Below are 19,398 nucleotides of genomic sequence, written 5' to 3' on the forward strand. Positions count from 1 at the left end.
AATTCTATGATATTACGCCTAGGAACAAATAACGAAATACAGAACCAACAAAAAAGTCTATATGCAAAATCATGCGCGCAACTCCAAACCCACGTGACGACATAAGAAGTCGTATCCGTCTATGACAGCCTGTTTGGCAGCCGCATTACGAACTCTTTGTAGCCCTCCCAAATCAAATAAGTGGCCCACACCTTCCACAATCCTCAACTCTGCGTCAACATGAGCCTCTTGTAGCGCGTCCCACGTCCTCTGGGCCTGCTGCCACGGAATCAGGTCATCCGCTCGTGGGTGCAGGATAAAAGTCGGCGTCGTGTGGTTGCCGGCCCTGATTTGCGCCAGCGGGCTGACCGCTACAATATCGGCCTGCGACGGTGCAGCCGGCTCTTTGCGCGTGTTCTTGTCCAGCCCGCCAAGCAGGACGTTCAGGGTGCGGCCGCTGCAGTTCATGTACAGCGCTAGACGGCTTCTTTGATCCGAGGGCGCGAGCCAGCCTCCCAAAGCTTTCTTGTTGGGAGCAACGTTGTACTTCGTGATGGGTGCGTCGAAGACACCGTTGGTCCAGAGGTTGTCGTCGAGCTCGAATGCTGACCCTGAGCCTGCGGCAGGTGAACCTGCGCCCTCGGGGATGTTGGGAAGTGTCCAAAACGGGTCCTCGTAGTCCAGGGGGCAATAAAGAGCGAAGATGGCCTCTGGAGGTTGCACTCCGCGGGATTTTGCTGTCCAGGCTAGTGTCATGGCAAGGTGTCCGCCAGTGGACCAGCCTACGACGACAACCTTGGAACCGTCTATTGATATGTCTGGTCTGGAGAGGGTGATGTGTGGCAATTCGGTTCGAATCCAGTGCAGGCCATCGACGACATCATTCATTGGTCCCTCTGACAAAGTAGTTTCAGGGCAGAGCCTGTAGTCGATGCTAATGGGAAGGAAACCAGCATCCAAGAGCATGGCGGTTTGATCTTTTCGGATATCCTGCCTTGAAAGCATAATGTGACCACCTCCGTGAATCATCAGTGCTGCAACGAAATGTCAGTCTGCGGTTTCATTGAATTGTGGAAATCAAAAGCTAGTGGTCTCACCTACGGGGAGTGTCTTGCCGGGCTTAACGAGTTCGCCTGGATAGTGAATATCGGCATAGAGTTTCTGACCATCAACTTCCTTGAACTCAATTGTTTCCAGACGGGAAGGAGGGTCAAATGGGGATGCTGTGATGACCCTGAGCAGCTGTGACTCCTCAGTCGAGCTGCGGCTCCAGTCGACCCATTTGTAGCCGGCGTCGAGGAGATCCTTCTTCCACAGCTCCTCACTCGCCAAGGCATGCCAGCGTCCATCGGATGACAACCACCATCCCTCGAGAAGCCCAAAGACAAGGTCGAACCAGTAGAGGTTTTTTGTTAACTCCACCAGACAAAGCAGCCCATCTGGTTTCAGCATTTCCCGAATGTGAGATGTCGATCTCACGAGGTCTCTTGTCGCATGGATGCAATTTGTCGAGAGGATAATGTCGTACTTGCCCACAAAGTCTGGCTTAGTGTCCTTCTCAATATCAACAACCTTGTATTCCATGAATGACCACTTCGAGAACTTTCGTTTGGCTGCTGCCACGAGCGACGACGATAGATCCGTGAATGTGTATGTGAACTTGTGGCCCATTTTTACCAGGGTCTCAACAACATTCTTTGTCGTCCCTCCTGTGCCTGCGCCAAGCTCGAGTATCCTCAGCTCTCGCTTTGCGCCCACGTCTTTAAGCACGGATGCCAAATACTGAGACAGCACAAGGGTTCCAGTCTTGAACATGGGTGCATTGGTGTAGACGTCGCCGAGAAGCTCGCGGGCAGCCGCATTGCCAAACAGAACTGAGACTGGATCAACACGTCCTGTCAGGCAGTCGGCCAGCTGTTGACCCGTGGAGTGGAGGAGCAAAGTCTCGGAGGTGTGTTTTGGAAACTTTTGCAGTAGCTCGTCCTTGAGGACAGACGCAGGGACTATGGGTACTGGTAGCTCTGTGCGGATGTATTCTCCGTTTGTTCCTTTGGTGAGCAGGCCAGCAGTAGTCAAGATTTCGTGCAGCTGAATCATGACCTTGGCGTGCTTTGGAAGCGCTTCGATGGAGGGTAGCATGGCACCGGGGGCAACAGATGCCAAGTCACAGCCGAGGGAGGCGAAAGCTGTCAACACGTATTGCACGACAAGGGCAGACTGTGTGGGGAAGACGTCGGTGTAGAAGTTTGTAAACCCTGTGTCTTCGGCGTGCTTATCGTAGGATGCCACCGTCTCGGAAAAAACGTCGCGGCCTGCGACTGCGAGAGGTGTGACACCTAGCTCTTCTGTCTGGTTGAATACCTTGTCAGAGGAGGCAACAGGGTTGTCGCTGAACGAGCTGACCGGGGTGCTGGCGCGGGAGCTTCCTGATGTTGAGGCCCCTTGTATTCTTTCCAGTGGCTGAGGCTTGCCTCCACATAAGAGATCTGCCACTCCACGCACATCGGCACAATTGGACAGCTTCTCTTGCGCGACGGAAACCCCGAAGCGAGTCTTGATCTCGGCCATCACTTCTGTTATGAGCAGAGAGTCGATGCCAAGGTCGTCCAACGATGAAGTTGGGGTCACCTCATCCATTGGTATCTCGATGATCTCGCTAAGCATGGTTTGCAGCTTGACCAACATGTTATCCGCTCCGGCATGGTCGACAGTGACTGCGACCGGATCCGTCACGATGGCCTGGAGAGTGCTGGGGATGAACTCTCGAACAGGTGTCCATTCTGCATCACTTCGCTCCGATGCATAGCCCGAATCCGCCGAGTCAATTGGTTTAGCTGGCCTTTTCTCAGCCACTGTGGACGTGGACTTGTTGAGCCTGGTGAGACTCTTCGCGAGAGACTTCAGCGGAACACCTTTGAAGTTGGCTCCGAGTACGGCCATAACAACTTGACCGGTGGTCGCATCACAAACAAATATGTCATTTGTTCTCGTGTTGGCGGGCGTGTCCTCGTCGAACCGCGTGTGTACAATCCACTCCCGATCGACGCCCCTCTTTTCCAGGCAGGACGGGCTGAAAATGATCTCGTCTATAGAGGTGCACATTAACACAAGCCCCTTGTCTTTGGGTGACAGACAGTTGGTGTGGATCCCAGCAACTTGGAGAAAGTTGTCTAGGATGATGGGATCCGTGATGCCAGCATCAATCAGCTCGTGCTGTCTCGCCGGGACCTTGACCGTCGCGATGGCCATATTTGTGGAAGCAGATATTCTGTCAACACCCCTGTAGTAGTCGGCGTAGTCGACGACATTTGAGAACATGTCGTATACCATTACGCCACTCATACCGGTATCCATTGCTGATGCCGAGGTTTGGCTTGTCCCCAGGCGGCCAAGCACCCTGAGTCGTCGATCCGCCATGGCGTCGTCGAGTTTCTTCCACGAAAATGAGCCCGTGGCATGTCTTGTCGGCATATCAACTGGTCCCGAGCTGGCGGCTGCTTGGCTGCTGATGACAAAGTCCCACGACTCTGGTGCCGTCTGGTGGAGATGCACGCGGACCACGGCTCTATCACTAGTCCCCAGAGGAGCTAGCATTGTAAGAGACTCAATATGCGGCACCAAGTTCTGTTTGGCAGTGGTTCGGTGTGCGTCTTGACTGGCGGCTTGAGCGACGATCTCCATATACATGGATGCCGGACACAGGTGCTGACCAGCGACAGCGTGGCCACTCGCAGCCAATTGGAATGTGTCATTGGCTGTGTTCACCTCCAAGGTAAGCTTTCCATTTGCACGGTCATGTTTGACCAGTTTCACAAGCGGGAGAGGGCTGGCGGTCTCGATCGCAGCTGGTGACAACCGTCTCTCCAGTGAGAGCCAATGAGACGTCTGCTCGAATTGGTACGGTGGCAGGTTGACCTTCCGGTAGCGATAGCCTGATGAGCGATGGTGGAGCCAGTATTGGGCAGCCGAGCCTGCCTTCCACAACTCACAGGATGCCTTTGACAAATTTCTCATAGCATCCACTGTGCCAAGCTGCATAGGCAAGAAGACGTCGCCTCGCTCCACCACGTTGATGGCGCGTTTGGCCATGGGGATGATGGGTGTTGCCGATCCAGCTTCCACCCAGATAGCCCTGGGACAACGTTTTGCGATGCGGTTGACAGCCTCGTTGAAGTAGACAGGCTGCCGCGTGTGGTTGACTATGGCCTCGGGTGTGAAATCCGTCAATGTCTCCTGACTTGTGCAGGTCTCGATGTGGATGCGAGGTGGCTGAATCTTGATTGAGCCGGCAATCTTTGACAGATCCTCCAATATCACGTCCGTCAAGTGAGAGTGGTACGCATGAGTGTTGCTCAGCTCGTGTACCTTGAAGCCGCGGCACAATTCTGCAGCTTTCGCAATCGAGGGCGTATCCCCGGCTAGCACGAATTGCTGCGCGCCATTATAGCATGCAACATCCACGCGTAGACCGTCTTCCGCGCTGACCTGTGCGAGAACGTGATCGAGATCCGCCCTGGCACACTCCACCGCCAGCATTGCGCCGGCGTCGGGGCCCCAGGCATCCCGGACCAAGCGAGCCCTGCCTGCGACCAGCCGGAACGTGTCCTCAAGAGAAATGGACCGGGCCACACAGAGCGCGGTCAGCTGGCCGAAGCTGTGACCAAGCAAAGCGTCGACTTCCAGCCCAGAGTCAATCCAGCTTCTTGCGCACGCCACCTGCAGAGACAGAAGCCTGCAGTGGAGGGTAACAGTATCTTGAACCTCCTCCGACTCGAAGATACCGGGAAAGATGCTGGAGTAGCCTAACCTTCTGCAGACCGAGTCGCATTCATTCTAAATGTAGAAAGTCAGCCAATCATTCGTTCTGCGAAGACGGTCAAACAATGGAAGTGTAATCACTTACCAAGTGCTTTTGGAAGAGGTCACTGCTGGTATAGAGCTCCTTCGAGGCGGTTACAGTTCGCCCTGTCTGCCCACCGAAACACAGGATGACGGGGCTTTTGGTCGCATCAAATGCCTTTGTCCTGCTAAAGCTGGATATTGCACTGTCTATCGCATCGGAAACAAAACCGACGCGGCAGTTCAATGACACATCACGGGCCTGCGCGATGTTGTAAGAAATATCTCCAAGGGATGCTGTGCCCTTGGATAAATACGCCTTGAGGGCTTCCGCATAGGAGTTGAGGCTGGTTGTCGTCCTTGCCGACAGAAGTATTGGGTGGAAAAAAAGGATGGGATGGACAGTTGGGATGACGGCTACCTCCGGTTTCCTCTCGACTGTATGAGCGCGGATGAGAATGGCGGCATTGCTTCCAGCTGCGCCGTAGTTATTAACCAGAGCAATGTGCTTCCTCGAAGTCCAGGGAACTGTTTTCATCGATACAGTGATGCGATCTCCGGCTGAGCTTTTGATCTTCGGGTTGATCGAGGCAAAGTTTGCCTGCTTTGGGATCGTGTTGTGATGCATCATGAGTAGACATTTTATGACCCCTGCGGCGCCTGAAGCGGCCTCAGCATGGCCAATATTGTCCTTGACCGAGCCAACATACAACTGCTCGGTGCGCTGGGGACCAGTCAGAGCGGAGCGTATACTCTCGTATTCGATCGGGTCGCCGACTTGAGTACCTATGTGCAATGTCAGCGTGAATGTTATCAAAATCGAAAAGACTAGGCAGGAGTATTCTACGGCTTACCAGTTCCATGCGCCTCGACATAAGTCACATCCTGAGCCTGTATTCCGGCGTCTTTGAGAACTCGCTTGTACAAAGTACTTTGCGAATCTGAGTGCGGAACCGTGATGGGGCTACAGCTTGAGTTCTGATTGACTGCTGAGGATGCAATGACCCCGATCACAAAGTCGCCGTCAGCCAAGGCGGTAGACAACTTCTTCAATACAACCATACCCGCCCCTTCTCCGCGGCAGTAACCACCAGCTTCAGCATCAAAAGCCCTGGAAGAACCTTTAGGGTTGAGGAAGGATGCCCCGGCGAGGTTCTGATGAAGTGAGGGACTGGTGATGACATTGACGCCGCCAGCGAGCGCCATGGAACACTCTCCACCGAGAAGAGCCTTGCACGCGGTATGTATAGCTACAGCAGAGGAAGAACATGCTGTGTCGACTGTGATAGAAGGACCCTCCCAACCGAAGTGATGGCTGATACGGCCGGTAATAAATGCCCGCAGAATGCCGGTTGCTGCGAAAGCGTTGGCAGCATGGGAAGCCACGTTATCCTCATAGTCGACAGCGCCAACACCGAGGTAGCAGCCCACGTCTTTGACGCGCATTGAAGACGGTTTACTGCAGTATCCAGATGATGAGAGCGCCTCATATGCAACTTGGAGGGCGAGTCGCTGTTGAGGGTCCATCGATTTTGCCTCACGGCCTGAGATGCCAAAGAACTTGTGATCAAAAGCATCTGGACGGTCGATGAAGTTACCCCAGAAGGCATCCAATTTCGGTTCACGCTCTAGCTGCGTAGTATCGAAGCGATCGGTGGGCACAGTATCAAGACACGTGCGTCCCTCGTCGAGAAGACGCCAAAAGGCTTCGAGGCTCTCGGACTGCGGAAATCTGCATGACATGCCCACAACGGCGATCTCTTCCGTTGCGGTGGGCTCAGTGGATCGTATCGGCTGTTTGGATCTCCCCAGTGACCTAGGGAGACACGTTTCGGAGCCAAAGCTGGCGATCTCAGTTTCATCTGAGCTCAGGCTGCCCACAGTACTTTTCACTGTCTCGAACCAGTTGGCACGTTGGCAAAGAATCAGTCGGGTTGCAACATCGTGAAGAGCCCCGGTGGTGATGGGGTCCGCGTCAGCTGTGGAACGAAGTGGTAGCCGCAGATCGGCAGCTTCAGGTAACTGAAGATTTTCATGCTGGGCGTAAAGGGTGATCAAAGCGCCAGAGGTCTTGCTGTGCTTTTGATGGTGGTAGCTCCCTTGGAGACCAATAGCCGTCATGGCGATGTCTGCTTTCCTCAAAAGCGAGCTGAAATCAGCTTCGTTGGCCTGCGACAAAGTGATGGTGACAACCCTATCCTCAGTCACGCAGGATATGTAAGCCTAGCAAGTTTAGTCAACCATCACGCTCTAACAAGACTCTCATTTGTCATGAAGGGCAAACTTACGTCAGGAAAGCGATCTAAGTATGTGTCCAGGGTTGCCCTCTCTGCTGGCGATCTGCAACGCACAGACACCACCTTGACTGGCGAAGCAGCTTGCTCCATGTCAACTGCAATACCGAAACAAGCAGCCAGTCGAATGGCATTGGAGACATTCTTTTCAAAATGCTGCCAGTCCTTTGCTGACGAATATGACGCAGCTGAGAGGAACCCAACGCAGAAGCCCTGGGCTGTCTCAAAATTTTGCAAGTTGGTGCCGTGTTGCTGAATTAGGTCGACAATCTGCGCGATGACCGTGAGCGGCGCCAGTGCAGTGTTTGACAGCACTTCATCCTCTATGTTCCTGGTGCCAGCCACGATTTCTTGTAATTTTTGTAGTTTCTCCACGACTGGGAAGTCTGGTGAGCCGTATGCTTGTTGGATCTGCGGCCATAACGAAGGGAGTGTGGCCAGCGTGCTTTGCAGAAATTCGAGGCGAGCATCTTCTCGGAAGGCGGTTTGTAGGTCTTCAACGTCACGCGATGTCCAAACAGTTCGTTGTGGCCCAAACAGGGCCACGCGAAATTTTGTAGTACCATTGTTGAAAGGCATGATTATTTGGATTATACCACAAGGCAACGTTGAGTAGAGTTTAGTTCGTGCAGATGACAGAAGTATAAAGATTTACTTTCGGGTGCCTGCAGGCCACGTTTTGTGCATTTGCATCTCGGTACTTAGGCACGTTGAGTGCTGTCTTGCTGACAGAAGACCTGTTTGAAGCTCAATGCAGATTAGGCTCTATAAATAAGCTTGTTTTTAAATATAAGTTATGAGTCTAGTAGTTTATTATTAGTAATATATCTTTATAAACACTTTATATATTATATAATATTATATTATATTAAACTTAGGTGTTTAATTTATATAATGTTTATAATTAATTTATTTAAAAGAAAGAATAATAAAATATAAATAATAGAATACTTTATTATTATTTATTATATTATATAAATAGTATTTATATAATTTCATAGGTTTATTTTAACCTACTTATAAAATCTATAGAGTAAAACTTCCTACTCTTGTTTTACACTAAGTAGTCATATACCCTTGCCAATTAATTTCTACGCAGTGATACTTCCTTGAACTGCATTAGTCCTCGCCTGAACTTTGGGAGTAGTTGCAGACCGCCGGCGTTCTACACCATGCCGGCGCTAAAGTCGGGTCCCGAATGAGCGAGTAATCGCAACCCGGCCGGGGCGATAGGCCAGTCAGAGCTTCACGGGGTAGTATCACGTCGGTGGGTAGAAGCGACATCCGAAGCTCTCGGCAACGTGTTGTCGATAACACAGTCACATGGTTACCAGGTTGTGGCACGTGTGCCTGCCTATCTTAGTGAGTGTGCCGGTAACTTACTGCGCAGACGACAACGTTGTCGCAAGTAGCCCCCATGTACTCGGTGCCGACAGGACCTGAAACAGGACTTAGAACAACAGGCCCATGCCTTAGGAACCTAGGACCCATGATCGAGGTTTGGATAATTTAATCCTTTGGTTATTAATTTGACGAGGTGGGACTTGATGCTGTGTAATGCACACCGACTTTCGCATCCCATGGTTGAGAACCAGCATAGACGTAAGACCTACGTTGACATTTCTCACATGCAGGTTTGGATTACCTGGGTAAAAATATCAACTGGACCAGGGCCAAGCGAATCCCTCCAAGCTTTACGCAGAATGAAAGGACGCCCACGAAATTGCTTATTTGAAATGTATGGTGAATCTCATGCTCCTGCATCTGCCCAAGTTTGTAGACACCCTTTGGATTCCAGGCCTCCATACTGGCAAGAAGGATACCATGAGCGTGACCATGCCTGCCAACCTAAGTTTGGCAACCTGTAGCCCCTTGGTGCTGGCTTCCGCTGCGGTAGTACTGCTTGTGGTCCTTCAACTTACACGGACATGGTGGCGTCTTCGTCATATCCCTGGGCCATTCTTTGCGAAATTCACGAACTTTCAGAGGGTTTACTGGGTCAAAACCAAGCGCGCTCACCTAATCCTTCAAGAGGCGCATGAGAAATATGGCGAGCTTGTTCGCGTTGGCCCGAACACGGTCTCCATCCACAACCCGGAACTGATTCCCACGATATACACTGCGAGAACAGGATTTCCAAAGGTGAGCAGCTTCGCACTAGATTGACCCTCCCCTCTAACTTCTACGATCTAACGTGCTCGATTTCAGTCAGATTTCTACCCCACACTCCAGGCCTACACTCCGAATGGGGGCTCGTTGGAAGCCATCTTCAACACCACCAGCGATGAAATCCACAAGAAGCTCAAAACGCCTATCGCGCCCCTGTTTACGCTTGCCAATGTCCCGTCCCTGGAGCCACGCGTCAACGAAGTCCTCGAATGCATACACGAGAAGCTGGAGCAGAAATTCGTTGGCAACGATCAAGTGTTTAATCTAGGCGATTGGCTCCAGTTCTTCGCATTCGATGTCATGGGTACATTGACGTTCTCAAAGCGTTATGGTTTTCTGGACACCGGCAAGGATGTTGGAGGCATGCTGGCAAGCATTGTATTTTTCATGCGAACCTCTGCACCGGTATGTTGCCTTGATCATTGGGCTGAAGCAACATGGCGATGGATGAACTAACACTGATGCCAATAAGTTTACACAAATGCCCAAGATCGACTGGCTCCTCCGAAAGAACCGCGTAGGTGACGCCATCCAACGAGCTTTGGGACTCCAAGCGTCCATGAGTATCATGGGGTTTGTAGGAAAGGCCATTACCGAGAAGAGGGCAGCTCTCGCCAACGATGTTGAGAAGAGGGACGTGGCAACTGACAAATATGCTCGTGGATCGGACTTTCTCACAAGATACGTCGAGGTGTCACAGCAAGACCCTTCGCTTCCGCCATCGTGAGTAATGCCGGTAGAGCCGACACTCGTGCACATTTCTGATAATTACAACAGGGCCCCAGCTGCATGGACGTTTTCCAATGTCATCGCTGGCTCCGACTCGGTGGGAAGTCTAATGCGCACAACTATGTACAGCTTGCTGGTTTACCCTCACACGCTGGAGAAGCTCTACAAAGAACTGAAGAATGCCAATGTTTCGAGGCCATACCCAACATGGACTGAGACACGGAACCTGCCGTACTTGGACGCCTGCGTCCTCGAGGGAATCCGCATGCACCCACCCTTTGCCCTTCCTTTCGAGCGCGTCGTACCAAAGGGCGGCATCACAATCGCGGGACAACATCTACCTGAGGGGACTGACGTTGGTGGAAATGCCTACGTCGTGAACCGAAACAAGGATTGGTTCGGAGACGATGCTGAATTCTGGCGACCAGAGCGATGGACTGAGAAGGATGAGGCTCATAAGAGAAAGTTGGAGGCTGGGATTCTCACAGTAAGTATTGGTCATGATTGACCTGAGCTCCGCTTTGTCTTGATTTTACTATAAAGGGGGCTGGCTTGCTAACATTTCTGCTAAAGTTCGGCGGTGGGCGTCGGATCTGCATTGGCAGATATGTAGGCATCCTGGAAATCAAGAAGATCTTGGCTTTTCTCGTAGCCAACTATGATGTAAGTCCCCCATACTACATGCTTCGCTGAACAGTGGAAAGCCTGACACCGTGTAGATACATGTCGTAGACCCCCAAAGGTTCGAGTATGAAAACTCGTGGTTCTTATTCCAAAAGGGTCTGTATGCAAGGATCGAGAAACGGCCAGAGGCGATGTAGTGAAGCTGAGTGTCTGGGCTGGAGCGGATGGCATGCATGCTATGCTGGAACGCCCTAGGTTTAAAAGTGGTTTCCTTTCTAATCCCCATACACGTAAGACGGTCGTGGGCTGGCGCTTACCATCCATGGATTCTATGAAGGCGTAATGTATGTACTCGGACATATCCGTATACGGAATAGAAGCGAAACCATATACATATACAACGTATGTGGCGCCTTTATACAGTGGTACTCGATTAAGAGATAGTGTTTAAAAATACAATGCCAATAACAGGACAAAGAGAATACAATACGTGGGAACGTGGCCTCGGCCTCGTGCCGCAAACTACTATCTTTAAAATATATGTACAAGCAAAGTTTAAGTTGTTGACGAGGAATTGGTGCCATCTCACAGACTGCGCCGTTACCGGGTCTCGGGGAAAAATCCTACTGTTTGGGCCGATCGTGTCTCCGGGATGCTCGAAGACTATAGTCTCCAGGCCGAGCGTCGCTGCATTCGTTAGTCATGCTCCGCCAGTTCGTGGGCAAGACATTGGCGATGCTGGCGATCGAGCGGCCAAGGAAGGGGATTTGGAAACCCTTCCAATCACAGTTCATGGCGACAAGGACTGAGCGGCGAGCGACAAAACGCCTAGCCGCACAGCGCTGCGCCAGTGCCATTGCTTCAGGGGATTCCCGTGCTCGCGTGACGGGGCAATCTCGGAGGTCAACAAGTCTCGCCAGTCCCGATGTCACGCCAACTTCCGGACAGGGTTATATTGTCCATCAGCTGGAGCCTTACACTAACTGTACACACAAAGCTACTTTGATCTGATATAAATATCATTATTTCTAAATGCCAACCTCCTCAGATAAGTATTAAATTAATATTATAATTTACGTACAGCATTTGAAAAACTTTTGTTAATGATATGATTTACTAATAAACATTACAAATTAGATGACCTCTTTTACCTATATCCCGTAAAATAAAAATGTTAAAGTTCTTAACTTCTTTAAAAGAGAATGTTGTCTTCTTATTATAAGACATTACCTACTTGTCATACAAACCTAACTTGAGATTCACACTTGATTTTATGGACTTTACTCCACGATCTAGTTGACGGGGACAAAAAGAATCAAAATGTTTCGCTCTTAGCCCATGCGGCAAAACCTGCAGGTGTGGCTTCGATCAGGGCCCCTGAAAGGACCTTGTAGGGGATCCCTTGCCCAGCACTCCGCCATAACTTCACAAGCTCCCTTTTGGCTGCATCGGGCCGCCGGTGACGGCAGTTGTGGATGGACGGGATTAGCAGCCTGCGCACAGACTGACTGCGGCCTTTGAAGCTGTCGGGTACTTATTAAGCAGTCTGAACCAGTCTTCGTGGGCATTTTCCTTCCTTCCTTTCTTCTTTATTAAGCCAGCCGAAGTGTGGTTCGAAGTTCTATCAAGTTGAAGGGGACTTCAGCCTATCATGTTAATCCTGTCACAATAGTACTACATCATGTATTGGTATAGTGGTAAAGGGGGCCGCAGCCCTGAATAACTATTTTACAACAGCAACGGTATGATATGCATCCCTACTCGAAGTTTTCCACACTGACAGATAAACCAGCCCCAAACCCAGTAAGCTGCGTCAGGGCTGAAGCTAGTTGCCCTTCATCGCATGTGAGTGTTACTGACACCCGAAACCTTCTTGACTTTGGTGTTGATGCTGCCCTATCATGCGGCGGCAGTGATGGGAATGAAGGCGTCGATTTGGCCACGGAGGCCGTCTTGGAGGCCATGACCCAGTCATCGCACTCGAGGCCCTTGTTGCTTCCCGCCAGCGAAGTTCCATTGGTAATTTGAGTACACCTAGCGGTGTCTGAGAGCGGTTGAGTTGCAGTGCTCAATCCGTGTGGAAGGTCAGGTGTATTGCGCTTCTGTGGACTTGGCGGCTCTTCCCCATAAAAGCAACCTCCGGCCACGTGGAAGGGCGGCCCTGGAGCTTGGTCTCGCAGCAAAGCTGGGTCGAGTTGCAAATACTCGTCCATGGCCATGCCGCTGTCCTCGTTGATACCTGGAGTTGGAAGGACGTTCTCCTTCGGATAGTCATACCATGCTGTGTTGTCTGTCATGGCAACATTGATCCCATCCATTCTCACGGGAGTAGTCTCATTCTGCCCTGATGGGCGCGTATTCATGCCGCCGTCGGTTTGGACGTCTGTGTCGCTGCCAAGATCCTCCAGCCATGTGCGTATCACTTTCACCTTTTTATTAACAGGTTCTCTTTCCTCTTCCTCGTCTTCCATATCATCAGATCGTAATGACTCGCTGTTTTCGCTCGAATTGGATATGCTGACCCCCTCGGAATTTCCCAGACTCGCCTGCGCGTGGATGCTTTGCAATGTTACATGCCCGAAGGATGGGCTGGGTTGAGTTTGGCGTACTCGGCTTCTATTCTCGTTCTTGACCCTCAGAGTGGAGTATCGATTCTTGAGTGCAAGAGTAGTTCGAGTTGGAGTGTGATAGCTCGCGATTTGAGCCCACTTGGTGCCGTTGGTCAAGACTTCGTGGAGGAGGTCTGCGTCCTAATAAACCCAGTCAGTTTGCCCTGCTATTAGATATGTGGTAAGCTTCTGGGTTTGGGGTAAACACACCTCCTCTGGTGTCCAGTCGCAGTAATTGATCTTGGGGTCGAGGACGTGGTTCCAGTGACTTGAGCATTGATCTGCACTTCTTGATCCGACTTCAGTAGCCACTTTGGTCCAATTCGTGCCCCAGCGCTGGATAGCAGCAATTAGACGCTCGTCCTCATTCTCGGACCAAAGTCCCATAGTTCTGCCGTCCGCGAGACTGTTCCACCACCGCCGGCGGCAGTCCTTGTTCGATCTCCCAGGAACGGCCTTCGCAAGCTCACGCCAACGAAGAGGCTGGTGCTGTTGCTCAGCTATGAAATCATGTCAGTTACTTGCCGAACGTCTGGCACGGGAAAAAATCATTCAGCTTGATCGATGCCACCTAATGGAGGGCCTTACCAGTCATCACTGCCTGGCGCAGAAGTTCGTCTTCCTTGCTTGTCCAACTTCTTCGTACGCGTGCCATTTCGACAGAGAGACTCATTCGTCGGAAAGGGATACCTCGTTGCACAATGTTGTGCTATGAACCTGAGCTGGCACCAGGTGAACTATGAACTGGCCGCTGGCTTCTTCGCATTCGGACTTCGGGTCCGAGGGTGGCTTGAATGCCGTCCATAATATTTTGGCCCCACTGCTTCCAGCCTCCCTGCGATGTCCAGTGATAGCAGTGGATCCTTCTGCATGCCATTCAAGTTCTGCTACCCTAGTAAGTCTAATAGAAGTATAGAGTGCTTTTACCCCAGCATATAGTGCACTATTAGCTCATTTTAAAATAATTAATATAGCCTACATAGTATACTTGCGGTTATTGAATAAAAAGCTTATAATAATAAATTATATAAGTCTAGTACTTAATAATAATTTAAGTAATATAAAATATTTAAATTATATTATTTAGAAAATAAAAAGATTATTATTAAAACTATTTTTTTATAATAATACTTATATTTTTATAAGTTTTTATTTAAAACTTTTTATTTAAGTATTTTATTTTACTAATTATTAAAAATATCTTTCTATTTATATATATTATAATATTAGTTTTAATTTAATAAAATCTTTAAAAATTATATATAATAATAAATATTTTATTATATTTATAATTTTAATTATACTTCTTATAACCTAATTTTCTTTATATATAATTATTATACTTACTTTTTACATTTATAGTTCGTAAGAGGTAATATGTTTAAATATTAATAGGACACTAATTAAGTACTTAAAATATGTCTTAAAAAGCAACGACGCACCTGCGGGGTACCCGAGCGGCCCTGACGTGAAAGTGAGATACCCAGCTAATAGAGATCAGGGGTCACGAGTCCCTGCAGCTCGGCAGTGTCGTTTGTGGCCCGACCTCCGCAGATAAGGCGCTGCCGCGGCCGGCCTGGACTGGGCGCATGATCAGCGGGCATAAAAGTGTCGCAACCGACCTGACCGCGGCAGCGGGATCCACCTCCACCGGAGCGGAACTCTGATCGTCGCCGCAAAGACGAGTAAGGTCAAGCTTTGGTTTAAGGTTGATTCCGCCGTCGATTGCATGACTAGCTGGGATATGGCGTCTGACTAGGAACGTCACGGTGAGGCTGTTGCCAGATTGCTCGCAGCCGCCACTCACACGTGCAGGCAGCCTTGTTCTCACCGTGGGACATTTGGGGACTCATGGCTCGCATGAATTAAGTCGACGCCTATGCCGAAGGCTACCTACGTAGGTAGCTAACTCTAGCTGCAGATGCAACCATCTTTGCTTTTTTTTTTTTTGCCCTCTCATTTTCTTTTTTCTTTTCTTTTTTTTCTCTTTTTCTTTGCAACATTTTCTCCCTTCAACTCATGATAGCAGTGTAATCAGATAAATATGAAGTGCAGAAACAGCTCATGCCATGAATTTGCAAATTTGCATTCCCAGCCGTATAGAATTGATCCAGACCAACCGCGCGTTTGAGCATGAATAGCGAGCAGAGAAGCGGTGGATTGAAAAGCGTGCGACACCTCAGGGCCTCTAGATTCGTCTCACCTGACTTGAGTGAAACGCTGGCAAGCTTCACTTCGCTGGCTATCTGTACACCGTAATTTGAACTCCACAGGAGATACCCATGGCCTTGTTCCACCAACTACGTGTCTGTAGCCATACCACGTTTTCGAAGAGACTTCGCCATCCTATGTCGCTTTTGCTAGCATACTGGGCAAACTTTGACACAAATCGCCCACAGAGAGCTTGTATACAAGTTAGAGTTTTGCATGTCTGGGGAGGCGTGGTCTAGAACCAGAACTCAAAGCCTAGAACTCAGATGTGCCCAGGTCACACAGACCCTCGGCGGCACGAACTCAGTACCTTCAGGGGCAAATGCAGTGTTGAATCTAGAATCAGCATAGAGCGTAGAGGACCCGGGGGATTTGGGGACCCCGGGTGGGCGCAGAGGGGAAAAAGACAGGGTGGAGAACTTAACAGCAACATCAAGTATGGTGCCGAGGCTCAGCCGCCAGAAGCCCTCGAGTAGCTGAAGATCTTGGCTGCATGCTGGCTTCACTTGTATCCAACTGGTAACTAATCTAATAAAGGCTGGCTACCTGACTAACACTGGCATAAATTCAAGCTTGACCCTCTGCTTCCCATCGACCAAGGGGCCCCATTCATCCCCTTCCCAGATCACCAAACTTAGGTTGAAACTCAGGATCTTGACTGTGAACCTACGACTTATTTGGATATTCTATCGTGTTTCACCCTAAGAGAAACGTGTATACAATATGGCCACCACTACCTCTACCCTTACCACCGAAGACTTTCAGCGTGGAGGTGCCGCGTATCCAAGCACGTGGCACTTCGACAAAGATCTGCCCGAGGACCGAAAGAACATCGAGAAGACGTTCAAGCTCTTGAGGGAATACAGCGGTATACCAGCAGACAAAGTTGAGGAGCATGTCCACGATATTGTAAGACGCCGTTTCCCATCGCTCGTGGTTCAGTGTGATGCCGAGGCTGACTCCTTCATACTGTAGAGGACCAAGGCATGGGAAGTCTTCCCATACCCATGCATCGGGTCCTGGCGCTTCTTGGCAGACTACATGGAAGAGTTTCCTGAGTATCCTGAAGTTATCTCCCGTCTGAAGGGAGGCGAGACCTTCCTGGACGCCGGATGCTGCTTCGGTCAGGTGCTCCGTCACCTCTACTACGACGGTGTTCCTGCCGAGAACCTGATCGGTACCGATTTGTACCCCAAGTTCATTGAGCAAGGCTACGATCTGTTCCGAGACGAGGGAAAGTGCGGCTTCAAGTTTGTCACGGGCGACATGCTCAACCACTCAGACCCGTCGCTCGACTGTCTAGATGGCAAGATAGACATCATTCATGGCACGTTCCTCTTCCACCTATTCGATCGCGAGGACCAGATCAAGCTGGCCACGCGTCTGGTCAAGTTCTTCAAGCCGGACGCCAAGAACGCGCTGATTGTCGGCCGCCACACGGGCCAAGCTGAGCCCCTGGATCCCTTTGAGACATGGACCCTGGACAAGCTCAAGCGCTTTCTGCACACTCCATCAACGTGGCAGGCACTGTGGGATGAGGTTGGCGAATTGACAGGGACGAAGTGGGTGACCACTGCCGAGGTGGTCGACCTGAAATTACTTGACATCGATGACAATTACTGGGCGAAGAGGAAGGAAATCACGGGAGACCCGAACGCCCCGAAGACTTTGCGCTTCTGCCAATATCGGTATTCGGTGCGCAAGGTGTAAATCGGCTAAATGATGAATTGAAATAGAAATCATCTTGAGTCGAGATAGACTTTTCTTAGACAAGGTGGAGGATAAATGTCTTCTAAAGATCTTTGCATACCAATCCATCTAGACGGTTTCGAGAATCTTACGGGCTTCCATTTCACAGAATGCATGTGACAGTTTAGACCAACAGGACAATCTTTCGCAACTAGGTCTAGGACAGCCGACCACACTCTCCAATTCAAGAGACGAATAATTTCACAATGGTTCATTGGCCTGATTTTCGAATTATACCCGTCCAGAACTAAAGGTTTCCTTTTCTTGGATTTTATTTCTTCTCTCCCCCTGGTGAACTCGCCTCGTCGCGGCAATTGAGATGGAGTCCATAATCGTCATTATGCCTTACCCGTCTATCACTCCCGGATTGAGATTAGTCGTTGAACGCTGAAATCATCAACTGACTACCTATCAAGTGACCTTTATCATGGGCTTGGCGTTACAATTCAATTAATAACGGTGTGACCCAATACATTGTGGCGGCGTAAAGAGCCCCAAGGAAAAGACCTTGAGGCCAGCAGTCTCCATTCAATGATCTAACGCCTTTATACAGTGGGTGACCACGTGGTTACGGAAGTGAGGACAACAATTCAAGACCCAGTCATAGTCAGCATGAATGTGATGAGAGGTCAATTAATATTGGTGCTCAAAATACAGAAGCACTCGAGATTCAGACATTCGAGTCATCTTTGAGAGTCGTATAGATCTTGACAAAACGCCCAACGAGAGTCCCCCTTGATTCCTGATGTCTTCCACCCATTGATTCGTTTTGGGAATAGCGGGATTTTGTCTCGTATTGACAGATCATGAGCCATCACCACGAACACACTTTCCAGTCCGTCCAACTGCTGTATCTTGTCCACAGTATCAAAGGACGCATCCTTGTCTGGGAAAATAACACTCGGAGCCGCGACCTCAAAAAAAGGGTCGCATTTTCTGGACAGGCAAGAGTCCAGGAGGAGACCAGGACACAGTGCAGAGTCCTCGCCCAGGAAATGCTGCATTTTCTCACCGGATGGCAAGGGATGATACGCACTGGGCCGCAGGACACCAACATGGTGACACGCATCGGCTCCCATAAACACAAACGAGGATCCTCCCTCCTCGTGAGCAGCAGTCGTGCGTGCCAAAGCACAAAGATGTCCTACGGCATGCCCCGGCGCATCGAGGAGGTAGAAGGACCCATCCCCAAAATAGTCAAAAGCGTCGAACCGCCCGATCTTCAAGCCCTTGTCAAAGGCGATCTCGATCACCTCACGGCCCTCGATATCTGCGTCCAGAACGATAGCGTCCGCACGCGTGGGCCAGCCCGGCCACGTCACGTCACGGACACCGGGTCCAACTACCAGCGCCGTGCTTGTGGGGAAGCGAGTCACATCGCCGATGTGGTCAAAGTGATTGTGGGACCATATCACGGCGGAAACGTCGGCCCTACTAACATTCGTGTCGCCGCTGTGGGCCGCCTCATCCAGCATGGTGGGCACATCAGTTCCCGGTTTTACAATCGTTGTGGCGGATATCAGGTCCACCGTCTTGGGGGCATAGTTACGCCAATCAGGTCGCGTTCCAAGGTCAAAGAGAACATTCTCCCCAGTTCTGCGGTTCGACACCAGGAAACAGTAGATTGGGGCGTGGAGGCCGGTGAAGCCGTCGACTTTTGGTCGCCAGAACAGTTCGGGGTTCAGGTGAACGGTGGTGTCCCTGTTTTGCGCTATGTCAGTCTTCAGCCCAGCAAGAACCGAGAGACCCGGACGCATACGTATCGATAACACTGACATCCACCGTAGTGGAGGACTCGGGGATGTTGTGCACCCGTAGGAGGTTTGAGGCGGACATGCTGATCGTTCCGAGGAGATGGTTCACATGTGCAACGTAACAGCTAGCAGCAGTAAACGAACCGGTAATACAAGTAGCTCCGGGATAATCCACGATGGTCTAGACGCAACCGCCTCGGACCATCAATTCCAACAACTCCATATTCGTGTGTAATTTGAGGGTCATGGGGTCGTGTCACTACAACGAGTTGCAGAGAGGAAGACCCAAGCCTTGCCACCACGTGCCCAAGTGCTAATGGATTCGGCACCGAGTACACGGCGCAACTCCCAAAAGCCGCAGCCTCATGCTTCACAACCGAGCCAATACAGTGACTTTGAATTGCCCTGGGCACGGAACTAGCCGCATTGCCATATTTCTGA

At 50.4% G+C, this 19,398-nt stretch overlaps 5 protein-coding genes across 5 annotated transcripts; 2 read left to right on the forward strand and 3 right to left on the reverse strand.

Moving 5' to 3' along the window:
* Nucleotides 1-69: 69 nt before the first annotated feature.
* Nucleotides 70-6,561, reverse strand: KVR01_002168 (uncharacterized protein; the record flags this gene model as incomplete). The annotated part of the gene is made up of 5 exons (XM_044786198.1): nucleotides 70-1,013; nucleotides 1,077-4,812; nucleotides 4,883-5,604; nucleotides 5,673-5,759; nucleotides 6,114-6,561. The coding sequence occupies 5 exons, from the start codon at nucleotides 6,559-6,561 to the stop codon at nucleotides 70-72; spliced, it is 5,937 nt and encodes a 1,978-aa protein (XP_044647183.1).
* Nucleotides 6,562-8,936: 2,375 nt separating this feature from the next.
* Nucleotides 8,937-10,831, forward strand: KVR01_002596 (uncharacterized protein; the record flags this gene model as incomplete). The annotated part of the gene is made up of 7 exons (XM_044783609.1): nucleotides 8,937-9,008; nucleotides 9,147-9,254; nucleotides 9,321-9,686; nucleotides 9,754-10,004; nucleotides 10,059-10,497; nucleotides 10,584-10,673; nucleotides 10,730-10,831. The coding sequence occupies 7 exons, from the start codon at nucleotides 8,937-8,939 to the stop codon at nucleotides 10,829-10,831; spliced, it is 1,428 nt and encodes a 475-aa protein (XP_044647611.1).
* Nucleotides 10,832-12,391: 1,560 nt separating this feature from the next.
* Nucleotides 12,392-13,630, reverse strand: KVR01_002165 (uncharacterized protein; the record flags this gene model as incomplete). Its single annotated transcript, XM_044791993.1, has 2 exons — nucleotides 12,392-13,384; nucleotides 13,454-13,630. The coding sequence occupies 2 exons, from the start codon at nucleotides 13,628-13,630 to the stop codon at nucleotides 12,392-12,394; spliced, it is 1,170 nt and encodes a 389-aa protein (XP_044647180.1).
* A 2,547-nt stretch (nucleotides 13,631-16,177) lies between these two features.
* Nucleotides 16,178-17,164, forward strand: KVR01_002668 (uncharacterized protein; the record flags this gene model as incomplete). Its single annotated transcript, XM_044782396.1, has 2 exons — nucleotides 16,178-16,363; nucleotides 16,430-17,164. 2 exons carry the CDS (start codon nucleotides 16,178-16,180, stop codon nucleotides 17,162-17,164), a joined length of 921 nt encoding a protein of 306 aa, XP_044647683.1.
* Nucleotides 17,165-17,649: 485 nt separating this feature from the next.
* On the reverse strand, nucleotides 17,650-19,039 carry KVR01_003113 (uncharacterized protein; the record flags this gene model as incomplete). Its single annotated transcript, XM_044783945.1, has 3 exons — nucleotides 17,650-17,710; nucleotides 18,416-18,904; nucleotides 18,963-19,039. 3 exons carry the CDS (start codon nucleotides 19,037-19,039, stop codon nucleotides 17,650-17,652), a joined length of 627 nt encoding a protein of 208 aa, XP_044648128.1.
* Between the last annotated feature and the right edge of the window lie 359 nt (nucleotides 19,040-19,398).

Source organism: Diaporthe batatas (genome assembly GCF_019321695.1).
Source record: "Diaporthe batatas strain CRI 302-4 chromosome Unknown Contig00003, whole genome shotgun sequence".
Taxonomy (NCBI): Eukaryota; Fungi; Ascomycota; class Sordariomycetes; order Diaporthales; family Diaporthaceae; genus Diaporthe; species Diaporthe batatas.